The following is a 12,525-nucleotide window of genomic DNA, read 5'->3' as shown; positions in this document are numbered from 1 at the left end:
ACGCCTTCAGAAGGAGATTTTTTTTTTCGTAATGAACGATATGATGACTGACAGGTTTGACAGTTTGAAGTATGATACATCATGATTCTCAACAAGCGATGTCGTTTATCGTTTGCGACGACATTCATGTGCAGTTAGGAGACGAGCCAAATCCCCAATATTACTACTAGTAACTAGCCGTATCTACACTACTCCGTAAGAAGCATGCTCTGTCCTAGTTGAAGACCGTGCTTTATGCTAGAGTGATGATCAAACGATGGGCTCTCAAGTAGCTCCACGATCAACCTCTGAGTGACATCTGCCTCCCGAACAGCCCCTGTCCCGTGCATGAAAGACAGGGCGGAGCCACGGAAATGTCAGAATTTCTCATGGTGGCGTGTTGCCGTCTGACTAGCAGCAGACTTGATGCAAATCGCCATCACGGCACGGTCTGGAGAAGCACCTATGATGATGATTGCCCAAGCGACGGAGCATGGGCCAGGGGTTCACCTTGATTTGTGCAAAGCGCAATCGTCCAACATCTGGAGCCGTATTAATACGCACTCTAATCTTGGGGGCATGAATACATAATTCCGGACAACGGTCCAAGCTTTCCGAAACAGGAATCCCAGTGATTCTAGAGTGTTTCAAGTTGTGTGGTGCAAGATGCATTTATAGAAGCATCACGAGAAAACAGCATGTATTCCCACGTGCAATTTGAGATTTCGAAGCATGGCTCATTAAAAAAAAGGCGTCGCCGAGTCTATACTTGCTTTTGCCTTGTTTCGAAGGATGAGAATGCTGGAGCCCCGGACTGGAGCTGGTGTGACTGATCACATTTGGAGTCTGGACTTGTGCTTTGCAGACGCGTCGCTTTGTTGGCTTGAGCAGCGCGACGAACAGGGGCTGAGAATAAGAAATTGAGCGAAGGAGAGAAAAACGCCCGTCATCGGGTTTAGCGAGAGAGCTGAAGTGCACAGCTTGACGCCACGATGGCCATTGAGGGTTGCGAATTAGTGATTTCGAAGCTGTGTTATCTCTCTCTCTCTCTCTATCCGTTTTGTGGCTGATGGAAATCCATTGACGCTGGCTGGATGGATGGAGCCGTGTCTGTAGTCTGTATACATGGTCGGAGTCACAGCTTATTGCTAGAGCAGGGCTCACATCACTTCGAAGATCCATACCAAGGTGGTCCTAGCATCCGTCCATATCAGAAATTATCTCGACACCCTGGGAAGCGTTTTACTGCATCCAGATGTCGTACAGGCCGGGCAGCAACGGACGCATGTGCTAATGCGGTCAATTGCCGGAGGCCTTGCAGATGGTGCCTGCATGACTCGAATCTCTGTCGTCGGAATCACATCACATCACAGACACGAGCTGTCCAGCAGCACTGCATGTTTCACCAGGGGACGGGCTGGAACATGGACAATGGCTTTGGCGATGAAGACAAGACTTGGAATCCCTTGCCTCAACTTGGATCCCGCGTGGCCGGCCATGCGCAAACGACGCCCTCGGTGGCTGAACGGGATTCAACCAGTCTCTCATGTTGTACGAGTATTCCACCAACTGGCCAACACTTGCGATACTAATATAGACTGGTTACGAGGGCCCGTTGACGCTAAAGAGAATGTCTAGGGAGCTAAAAAGGGAACTTGGGCCTCTTCAGCGTAGTCCCGGGATCCTCCCCTGATTTTTGGTGCCATTCTCGGGGAATCGGGCATGGCGAGGACAGGCTTTTGAAATTGGCCCTTGCGGCTTAGACGGAAGGGGAGCTGGCAACTGGACGAGTGAGTACAGTATTAGTTGTTGGGAGAGGAGAGAAGGAAGAACATTGGTAGAGGGAGATGTGGATGAGGGGTTTTTCTTTTTATTCTTTTTTCCCTCTTTATGCAGGTTGAGGAGAAAGGGAGATGGTGGAATGCTGATGCGATATGTCTTGCTCCAAAGCCAACAATATCGCATGATTATTGCTCTTTATCTGCATGGACTTTGATATCGGGCAAATAAAGGGAACCGACAAGGTGAAGCAACGTCGTGTTAGAGAGATGGTGCTGTGAGTAAGGAGTGGCCCGTGTGCATATTAACGGATAGCCTCGTGTGGAGGACCGACGCGACGGGTGATGGCGTTGAATGTTCCCCAGGACGGGAGGTACCTGCAGCTTGGACGTGTTGTACCTTTGTGTGAGCGTGGAGGTGCTGTACAGACAGTAATGCGCGTACCCGTGGCTGCAACTTCAACACCGAAGCCGGCTCTGATTGGAGGTTCAGCGAGTGCAGCGCGCACATTGCAATGCAGCTGCAGCGGGGTAGCGCGTGCTGTATTTCCACTGCAGCGCCCTGCAGCAAAGATGTACTCAGTGTCCTTCTGCAGCGGCGTTCGCAGGTTCCGGGCTCACAGCACCGCACCGCACAGCACAATGACTGCAGTGGCTGGCGACACAGGGGGTCCTTGCTGCTGGAGCGGCGCTAGAGCGCTAAAGCCCTAGCGCCAAGTGGCGCCACAGCCAGGGCGGCGCCCAGGGGACCAATCGTCGCGCTAGCCCGGACTTGCCCACTCTAATCCAAGCTGCCGGCTGAAGAGGCAGCTGTCCGGCCAAGCTTAGTTCGATGTTGCTTCGTACCACTGCGAGTTGCCATTGCTCAACCAACCAGTTTTAGTGTTGTTGTTGCTGCTGGTGCTGGTGCTGCTACTGCTGGTGCGAGCAGCACGAGTAGCAAAAACCTCCAGGATTGGGCTCGCTGCTAAATTACGGCAATCACCTTGGAGCGCCCTTCATCACCCCCGCGGCCCAATTTCACGTCTCTCTTAGTGCCGTATGCATGTAGTACCTGCTCACCTATGCGGTTCTTGGGATGTGATGCGCTCCATACATGTACATGCATATGTACCGCTGTGTGTGCTTCGGACTGGACGCAGCCACTTCAGTCAAATCTCACCTACCTATCGATAGTTTGCCCATGTGCCTTGGGCGAGACACTCTGTCTCTTGCAAAGTCTTCCATTGCAAAAACTCCACACTCTCCTTCGCCCACTCTGGAATCGCATTCCATTCATTTCGCCTTTCCTGCCATCTTTTCTCGTCTCTTTTTGTCGTACTTGTACGAATATGCGACGTCAGCACAGCTAGACCACTGGCCCTTGTCCTCATCGATCTCCCGCTGCGTCCCCCAAAGGCCGTCCCTGCAATCGCCCTTGTCCGCGCGCCCATTCCCGTGACTTTGCAACTCTTTGCGCACATCGTCCTTCAACTAGACGCCAGCGCCCACGATCGCTCCCCCATAAGCCCATAGCTGCTTACATCTTCTTTCTTTCTTCCGAACACAGAGCCCGTCTGGGAGGTTTTTGTCACCGATTCGCTGTAGCTTCGAGTGTCTGCCTGCGGCTCTTGTTTTGACCGTTGCCACCCCCGGCGGTACTTTATCGGCAGGTCCATCAGTCATCAAATCTTATTAGTATTCCCCAAAGGGAAAAAAAGGAAAATCCACCGCTCTTCTGTTGGCCACCGAGCGACGACAAGAAACCCTCGCCTGTTTTTCGTTTTTTTTTCTTTTGTTTTTTGCTCTCTGTTTTTTTTCACGAGGCGGATCTCGTTCAGCGTAGTTGGGATATCTCTAGCTGGGATTTGAGACCCAGTTGCTCCGCTTCGCCTTTGTTCGCTACAGACCACGCAAAGACTTCTCCAGACATTCTTGTGGGAGAGAGCGGTATGAACCCCCCCTCCATCGTGGATGCCTCTCGACCCCCTATCCTCAGCGACATACCAACTCGCCCTATGGGCTTCCACATCGACAGAAGATAAGCAGGCCACTCGCTGCAGGCAGCATTGCTAACATGATCATATTTACCAGGTACCGCTGTTTCGCCTGTGATATTGAGTAATTTACTCCCCCCCGTCGGCCGGGCTATTTTGTCTCCATTCTTGCGGCCTGTCTGCCCAAAGCACCCGATAGCGCTGCATTGCCTTTACCGTTCGAAATCTGGCCCAACGCATCTGCCGTTCATGGACGGCCGAAGCCTTTGAGGGCACAAAGCACTACGCACAAGCCATAACGCGCAGCCACCGAGCATAATTCTTATACCCACTGCGCTTCTTATACCGCACCGGAAGGCAGTATGGCGACCGCTCTTCCGCGCCCTCGCCCCTCGATGGGGCCCTCGGACACCTCTCTTCCCAGTCTTTCCGTACCCAAGAGTCGAAAGAGCATAGCCGCCATCCCCAGCCCAAAGACGCCAAATGCGCCTCGAAGTGGTTTACGAGCACCCTCCTCAGCATCTCCCGCTCCCTCCAACGGCGCTGTTCCCCCCGTACCGAAAGCTGGCCAGACTCTCCGAAAAGCTGTTAGCATCAATTCATTTCCGAAACCTCCCAAGGGCGACAATCGATTCGGCAGCATGCCATCCAGCCCTCTGGCAGGCGGCGACAAAGCTCGCTCTGCGCGAAAACCGAAGTCCGCTAGAGACTCCGTAGCCAGTAGTAACAATCCAACGCCTACACCGAGTTTGTTAAATGGCAGTGCCGAAGGAAAATTCATAAGCAGCGTCCGTATGTCTGATGGTGTCATCAGTGTATCATCCCCTCCTCACAGCCGAAGTTCCTCTGCTCAGGGCTCCTATTCCACATCAGCGACGACATATGAGGACTCCGCCGACGCGTCCGGCAGCGCCTCTGAAAAACGAGCGTCGACTACTGAGGTAAAGGGCAACGTTATCGTTAGCGTCCGAGTGCGACCAGATGCAACAAACGACAACCACGCTGACGGAGAATGGATGGTCGATGGTCGAAGATCTCTGATCGGATACAAAGGAAAAGAAGGAGGCGATTATTACTATGGTATGCCATCCAAGTCCCCCATCTTCAATTCAAGAGACGTGTTGACTTAATTCCTCCAGACAATGTCTTTACGACCCATGATAATAACGCCCGCGTCTACGACCACATGGCCAAGCGCCTCGTCCGGAGAGTTATGGAAGGTTACCATGGTACGGTGTTTGCCTACGGCCAGACTGGAACTGGCAAGACGTTTTCCATGCAAGGAACGGCATCTTCACCTGGTGTCATCCCGCTAGCCATTACGGATATTTTTTCTTACATTCGCGAAACACCCTCCCGCGAGTTCTTGCTGAGAGTGAGCTACCTTGAAATTTATAACGAAAAAATTCACGATTTATTGAGCATGGCCTCTGCCGGTGGCGCTGGGGCTCCTCAAGAGGAAATCAAGCTGCGAGAAGACAGCAAGCGTGGCGTCTACGCCACCCCTCTGAAAGAGGAAATCGTTCAGAGTCCCACGCAGCTGCTTCGAGTTATAGCTCGAGGTGACCAAGCCCGCCGAACAGCCAGCACGCAGTTCAATGCTCGAAGTTCTCGAAGTCACGCCGTCGTCCAAATCATTGTTGAAAGTCGAGAGCGAATGCCGGGCAGTGCCAACCCTGGCGACAACAAGCGATCAGCCATCGTGCCCGGAGGTGTTCGAGTCTCTACTTTGAGCTTGATCGATCTTGCCGGCTCAGAAAAGGCTGCAGAGTCAAAGGAGCGAAGACAAGAGGGTGCACACATCAACAAAAGTCTTCTCACTCTCGGAACGGTCATTGCAAAGCTCTCCGAATGGAAGGACAAGGGTGGAGATAAAGATGGCAAACATCTGCCTTACCGAGACAGCAAACTGACACGTCTGCTTCAGGGAGCTCTCTCTGGTAACTCTCTTGTCAGTATTCTTTGTACGGCTGCGCTTGGAGTGACTGGAACCGCGGCCACTGCTGCCAATCACACCATAGAAACTCTGAATACCCTCAAGTTCGCGTCACGTGCAAAGAACAGTATTGTCAGTCACGCCAAGAGAGCCGAAGAAGCGCTGGGCGCTGGAGGCGATGGTGCTGCACGGGTGCTTTTGGAGCGTTATCGTATGGAGATCCAGGAGTTGAAACAGCAGCTGGAGACCCAGGCCAATAAGAAAAATGACGAAGAGATCAAGGAGCTTGTTGAGCACGACCGTGCTCAGACGGTGCAGATGGCTGAACGGCACGAGGAGCAAATCTTGGAAATGCAACTTGCAAGGACGGCACTGAAAGAACGGATTGATCATCTCAACCGCCTGATTCTCAGCTCCAAGTCAGCCGGTGTCAACTCGAATGGCACCATGAGTGCACTTGCACGATATTCACAGATTTCGCTGGTGGCGGGGTCAGCTCGATCGTCGGTTGCCATCTCAATAAGGTCACCTTTGGAGCGGACGGCATCGGTAGCGTCAAATTCTACCATTGGCCGGAGGTCCAGCTATGGGGCCAAACGAATGTCGTCGGGCGAGGCTGCTGAGATTATCGACGCAGAGGAGGATAGCGTCGGCGAGAATGGGGATGGGATGGCCTCTCTGACTGCGCAGAACCGAGCACTGCAAGCTGATCTCGCGGACAAAACCCGGTACATCTCGACGCTTGAAAAAAGGCTGCTCCAAGCCCGCCGAGCCAGCTCTTCTAGGACATCGTCTGGCTTCTCGGTACCCACAAAGGGCATCATGGTGGGCGAGGACCATAGCGTAGCTGCCTTGCTGAAGGAGAAGGACGCCGAGATTGCCGATCTGCGAGCCAGGTTGGACGACAAGGATCGGATGCTGGCTGCCTTGAGAAGCGCAGCTCGGTCGCGGGACAATGCCGACGCAATGACGGAACCTCGATCGCCCCAGTCACAAGATGGAATCCGGAGCAGCCTCCCTCCCTGGAGTCCTACGATCAAAGAATCAAAGAGGAGGACGAAGAGTATCGATGAGATGAACAATATGCTCGAGGAAATGATTCAAGACCGAGTCGACAACGGCCAGATCATTAGAGGTGTTCGGGGGAGTGTACGACTGGCGCCTAGCCACCGGTTGGAGTCATTAGGCGAGCCACCCAGCGAGCTCCCACCATTGCGGCGCGTACCAACACCCATTGGAGAGCGCAGTGCTGCTGTTGAAGCTGCATCATGATGGCCCGAGAGTAAAAGGGTAAGAGGACGAGAGGAAAGGGCATGGCCAAGAGCCGGAGTCTTTTAGTTGCAATCCAAGACTGCAATGTGATGAGAGTTATTTGCGAAAATCTTTGGTGGGACAAGGAGTTCAGGCATGGGAGCCCAAATTTGTTAACTTTTTTTTTCCCTATCGCGTTTGTTTGTTTTTCATGTTATACCCGAGCTTTTGAGTTTGTTTCTTGTTTGCTCTGCAAAAAGGGGCCAAGACGAGTGGGGTTCTTGTTTTGATTCATGATGCAGCATTCCGAGTCGCTTACAGGTTTTGGTGTGGATTGGAGAAGGTTCGTTGCTGGTGTGAGAATACCCCCTTATGCGCGATTCGCGTCTTGATGTTTCGTAGCGGCAGAAGAAGCTGCAGAGTATGGCAGAGAAGGGAGCCTTGGGTTTGAAATCCAGCTCCGTTCTCTTGCCTGGTTAGGGTTTTGCATTTGGGCGAGTATATGATTTCAAAATGGGCAAAAGAAGCCTCGGGTGGACAGGCATTGTGGTTTTTCTTCTTTGTCAGCTTCAAACGTTTCTCTCTCTCTTTTTTTGTTTGCTTGCTCTAGCGAAGATTCTAGTTTATGCGAAGCGCAAGCTATGATTTAAAAAGAACAACATCGTTATATGATGATTTTCTGCTATGGACTTTGGAGCAAGCGTGAAGATGCTTAATATGTGCAAGTACGAGTAATAGATGGAACGAACATAGGTGTATACAATTGAAGGTGACCTATGATATAACACCATGATGGGGAATAAATGGGATGAACTACAGACGAGGCTTACTCATTCTAACTGGATATCTAACACTGTATATCTATCTAGCCGGCTGCTGTGTATAGGATGCTTGTCACCAGGCATTTCTACTCGCTAGAATCTGACAGAACAAAAGAGGAAGAAGCAAGGAACAAGGGAAGAATGAGTGGATTGGAACTTTCGGAGACGACCGAATGAGCACCCGAGAAAAGCGGATGCTACAGGTATGAGTACGTTAGACATACGAAATATAAGATTCGATGTTCGTATCAATATTGGTGTGATTTATCTCAAGGTGGCATCTAATAACATGGAGATTGGGATGGGCCGAATGGCGAGCGTCAGATAGATTAAAAAGTGGGAGATTCTTATATGTGCATGTGTGGGCCAGCGTAGGGAGGAACCGAGGTGCCTATTTTAACCAAGTGTGGGAAGAGAAAAAAAGATCCTTTGTGGCTGCATGTGTTTTGGAGGGATAGAAGGTTTTGGGGGGAGAATAGGAGAAGTTTAGTGGTCAATGTTTTCTTGGATGGGATGAAGGTTTTTGGAGGAGGATGGTGAGGAAGAAGCTCACGAGATGCATTAGTGAATGGACCTGCAGTAGGTACTTAGCTGAAAATAGCTGAAAATAGCTGGTTTACGATGGTGTTGGACGCTGCTCACTGCAAGCGTAGGTTTTTATTCTTAGGAGGGCAGTGGGAAATACGGAGGACAACAAGGAGAATAAGCATAAGAACAAGCAACTCGATATTTTCATTGGATGATTTTGCCTTGTTCTTTTTCTCGTCGTGCACAAGTCATGCGGCCTAGGGTGGATCAGGCAAGGTGCTGGTTGACATTCTGAAACACGCGATACTGCCTAATAAGCGCAAAGAGTCGCTGTAGACCAACAGAATCCTCGGTTTCAAGTCCGTTTCTTACAAACCCGGGCGAGGTATGACGCCAGCTCGCCACCCCCCCTGGTCAGTTGCAGTTGCAGACGACTATCACCATTTCCTTTTTTTCTTCATTTTTCATGTTCGCTGTGCTTCCTCCCCTTGCTTTTCAGCTGTCTTTTAAGCGCCCGCTAGAAAACAAGAAGAAAGAAAAAGAGTGCAAAAAAGCACTAGAGAGCGGATGTCCGTAACCGGGATCGCTTTGTGGACTGTGTCTCTGGCTGGAACCCCCTGGTGGCCCATTTGAATAACACCAAGAGTGTTTGCTGGTGGATCGGGAATGGAAACAATGGTGAGAGGGTGACACAATGCGCGGTGCTCTCGCTGTTTCTTCTTCTTCTTCTTCTTCTCTTTCTTTGCGCTTCCAATCAATGCATCGAGCCTCTTCTTTCTTCTTCTTTTTCTTCTGATACATCCTGTTACTGCTACTCGCCAGCTTTGTTTCATTTAGGCTGGGGCGTCGGACGATTTCACGATTCGGAAACACTTTTTGTGGCGGCTCGCCCGTCCCTAGCATTTTCCTGCCTGCCGCCTTGGGAAGCTCTCTAGTGTTAGTCTACTGCATCTCTCTCTCTCTCTCTTTACTGGCACTCGTATGTACCCAGTCGACCAGGATCTAGAGACATGACATCAAGCCTCTCCCCACTGTTGAACAAGACGCCGGGGACCCTGTCGATGCTAGTCAAAGAGACCGGCCTCCCGAGAGCTGCAAGCGTTTGACCAGCCGCCCACTGCACAGGACAGGCCGGAAGCTGGCCCGTCTCTATTGTGCTGTTTTATTTTATTTTCTTATTTTACTTCATTTCTGTTTGGCTGTTGTCCCTTGGCGGGGAGCATATACGTCCATTGCTTATACCCCCCCTACGAAGTTCGCTGGTCGATACATCCCACGATCCCCGTCGATTCGGGGAACCCATCGTAACTATACCTACCATCTTCTCGCCACTCGCCGGGTTTCCCCTTCAACTCTCCTTCAACATCATTCTGTTGGCCATCAGCCATCCCATTGGCGTTGACGTCAATCTTTTCCGCTTCCCGTCTTCATTCTCTCCCTTCCCCCCCCTTCCGTGCCCTTGTGTTTCTTTCTTCCTCGCTTCTCATTCCGCTTCGGGTGCCACTGGCGGGATCGACGTGGCCCTCGAGCCGTGATAGGAACAAGTCACACACGCCATCAGCTGCTCAGCGCACACAGAGACAGCCTCGGAAGTGCTTTTTTATCAGGCCCTTTTTGGTCCCCATGATGATCGGCGGTGTCTGCTAGGGTGCTCATCCTTTTGCCTAACGCTGTGTGGGGGAAAACTTTATTGGAATACTACACGCCTCGCCTCCTTGTTATTACAAAAGGGTGCCCGCGGCTGAGAGAGCCTGATCTTGGGCTGGTCCGTCTCTGCCGCCCTCTTTTTCTTATTTTATTACCGATACTCCTGCTTCTTATCCCCAGTGGTCCGCTCTTGTGTTTGCATATCGAGTCGTCTCTGACGCTGGATACACTCTCTCTTGGCGTTGGCATCGACTGGAGATACTGATCCGCCCTTATTCTTTCTCGCCTTCTCTTACATATTTTTTTCTTATTTCTTATTTCAATTTCATGTATTAGTCATTTGTTACCAAGTGGATTTCACTTAACAGGCATCACCATGGTTCCTCCACTGGATCTCTCGACTCACACCAAGGTCATGATTGCGCCTCCAAGGCTCAACCTCCGCCGAAATGCTTCATACAACAACTATGAGAAAGCACCGCTCTCATCGACTTCGGCTCGGTTCAACTTCAACCACCTTCTCTTCTCTCCTCCTCCCTCGCCCAGTCTTCCGGCACTGGTGCCGCGACCAAAGAAGTCGCCCGCAAAAGCCTTAATTGCTCGACCAAGCCGGGTGCTGCGATATTTGCTTTATCTTACCACGCTTTTCACTACACTATACTTTGCTCGCCTTGCATTTAGAAACAAAGAGTCCATCATTGCAGTATGGCCTCATTTCACGACTGAAGAGTTCGAAATGGTTGGGCAGGATGCGATACCGGACTTTCCAACGCCCATAGTGGTCAGCCATAGTCACTCTCAGTCCAAGTGGACCGTGTCTATTCCGCACCATTATGACTTCCCTCTGACGGTGGAGGAGTACGATGGAATGGGAAGCAAATGCCGCGAAGTCTCGGCTCACACGAGGGAGCTCCGTGGCAAAGCCCCCTTATCCGACGAAGACAAGCTTCACTACGACGCCGTAGACGAGTATTTTGTCGACGTGTATGAGGCTGAGCTGTATGGGCTGCTTCCTCCGGTTGCACAGGGAGACGCTGCCCAAAAATCTGGGCACTTTGTTGGATTGAACTGGGAGTCCATGGCCGCACTACCTCTTTGCCAATCTTCCGTCACCTATGTGTTGGAGAGCTCAGATGCTGGGCTGGGCACTGCTGTCATGGGCATGTGGATGCTTTACGGCCTGGCAAAACAAGATGGCAGGGCCTTTTTCATTGACGATTCTCGTTGGGCCTATGGCAAGTATACCGATATCTTCAAAGCACCGCCGCTGCCAGACTGCCGGCCTCCCCCGCGGCACCGGATGCTTCCTTGCCCTGCACAGGCAAAGCATCTAGTCGTCACTGGCACCACGCTCAAAGACGTTTTCCCGGCTTTGATGGCGAAGTACCACCGCGCCGCAGGAACCAGCAACAACCTTCGAGATCTGATGGGGCTTGCAAGATCTGGATACGAAGCACTCTTCAAGCTCAACTCCGATGACCAAGAGTATGCCCACAATCGTGTGCAGCATCTGAAGAAGGAGGCAATGGAAAGAGATTCGGCAGTCCCACGTGTCCCCATCGTAGGGCTCCATGTTCGGCGTGGCGATTCACACCCTCTCGAATACCAATATCGCAACACTTATATCCCATCCGAGGTGTTTCTCAGCAAGGTCCAGGAGCTGGTAGGCGCGTACTATAGCCCTGAGGACCAGGCGCTACTCACGAATAAATCCATCACCATCATCGCCTCTGACGACCCTGATGTCTATAAGCAGCCCGACTTCTCCGACGCCATGTTGGCGCAAGAGCGTATCCGCCTGGCCTCCAAAGAAGCCACTCCGCGGGAAGAGGTCAACCCGAATGTGCTTCATCATTTCGAGGATGAAACCTTGGGATGGGAAGGCGGGTTTTTTGCGCCCATGTTCTGGAATCTGGGATTCGGCAGGAAGCACAACGGCCATGCAAATGGAGCGCCGGCGGGGCGGGTAGAACCGCCTTCTGAGCAGACGATTCAGCTGCGCAGTTACATGGGCAGGGCATATATGCTTGACCTGGCAGTTCTTGCGGGAGCAAGTGACAAGGTCGTGTGCACTGTTAGTTCTATGGGTTGCAAGATGTTGGGAGTGATGATGGGATGGGAAGATGGGATTGAAAAGGGAGGTTGGGTCAACATTGATGGAAATTACCCGTGGGGATGGATGAACTGATCCGTGGCCCTCACTTGTGGGAATACATCTCATTTTTACATCTAAAAGAGTGCTATTTTGGGCATCTATGCAGACGTTTGTTGTTGGTCTGCTGTTGTATAGTGGTGGGATGAGCATTGCACGGCGTTTGGGGACATGATTTTGATGAAGCGAGCATGACTGTTTTCCCTTTTTACTACTCTTCTTGATGTTTTATATTTTTGTTGCTGGTCTTGGGACAGAATTTATTCATAAAAAGTTGTTGCAGATGAATATTGAATCGAACAGATGGTATAAGCGCAGGGAATATCTGGGCTCTCTTTTGCATTTGAATCCCGTGTCCTGAGGAAAGTACATGCAGATGGTCTAAGCCTTGTACTGACGCGTGGCCCTATTGAATCCCGGGAAGCCTTGCCAAGGCACAATAATGCATACCAATCAG

General features: G+C 51.4%; 2 protein-coding genes across 2 annotated transcripts; both read left to right on the top strand.

Annotated features, from left to right (window-relative positions):
• Nucleotides 1-4,116: 4,116 nt before the first annotated feature.
• On the top strand, nt 4,117-6,830 carry TRIVIDRAFT_132705 (uncharacterized protein; the record flags this gene model as incomplete). The annotated part of the gene is made up of 2 exons (XM_014096229.1): nt 4,117-4,813; nt 4,873-6,830. Coding segments are annotated over 2 exons (2,655 nt in total), but the record flags the coding sequence as incomplete, so codon positions are not given.
• Nucleotides 6,831-10,292: 3,462 nt separating this feature from the next.
• TRIVIDRAFT_57365 (uncharacterized protein) lies at nt 10,293-12,104 on the top strand (the record flags this gene model as incomplete). The annotated part of the gene is made up of 1 exon (XM_014096228.1): nt 10,293-12,104. The coding sequence occupies one exon, from the start codon at nt 10,293-10,295 to the stop codon at nt 12,102-12,104; it is 1,812 nt and encodes a 603-aa protein (XP_013951703.1).
• Between the last annotated feature and the right edge of the window lie 421 nt (nt 12,105-12,525).

This window comes from Trichoderma virens (assembly GCF_000170995.1).
Source record: "Trichoderma virens Gv29-8 chromosome Unknown TRIVIscaffold_88, whole genome shotgun sequence".
NCBI classification, from domain to species: domain Eukaryota; kingdom Fungi; phylum Ascomycota; class Sordariomycetes; order Hypocreales; family Hypocreaceae; genus Trichoderma; species Trichoderma virens.
The sequence above is the reverse complement of the archived record's forward strand: the minus strand, read 5'-3'. Positions and strand labels throughout refer to the sequence as shown.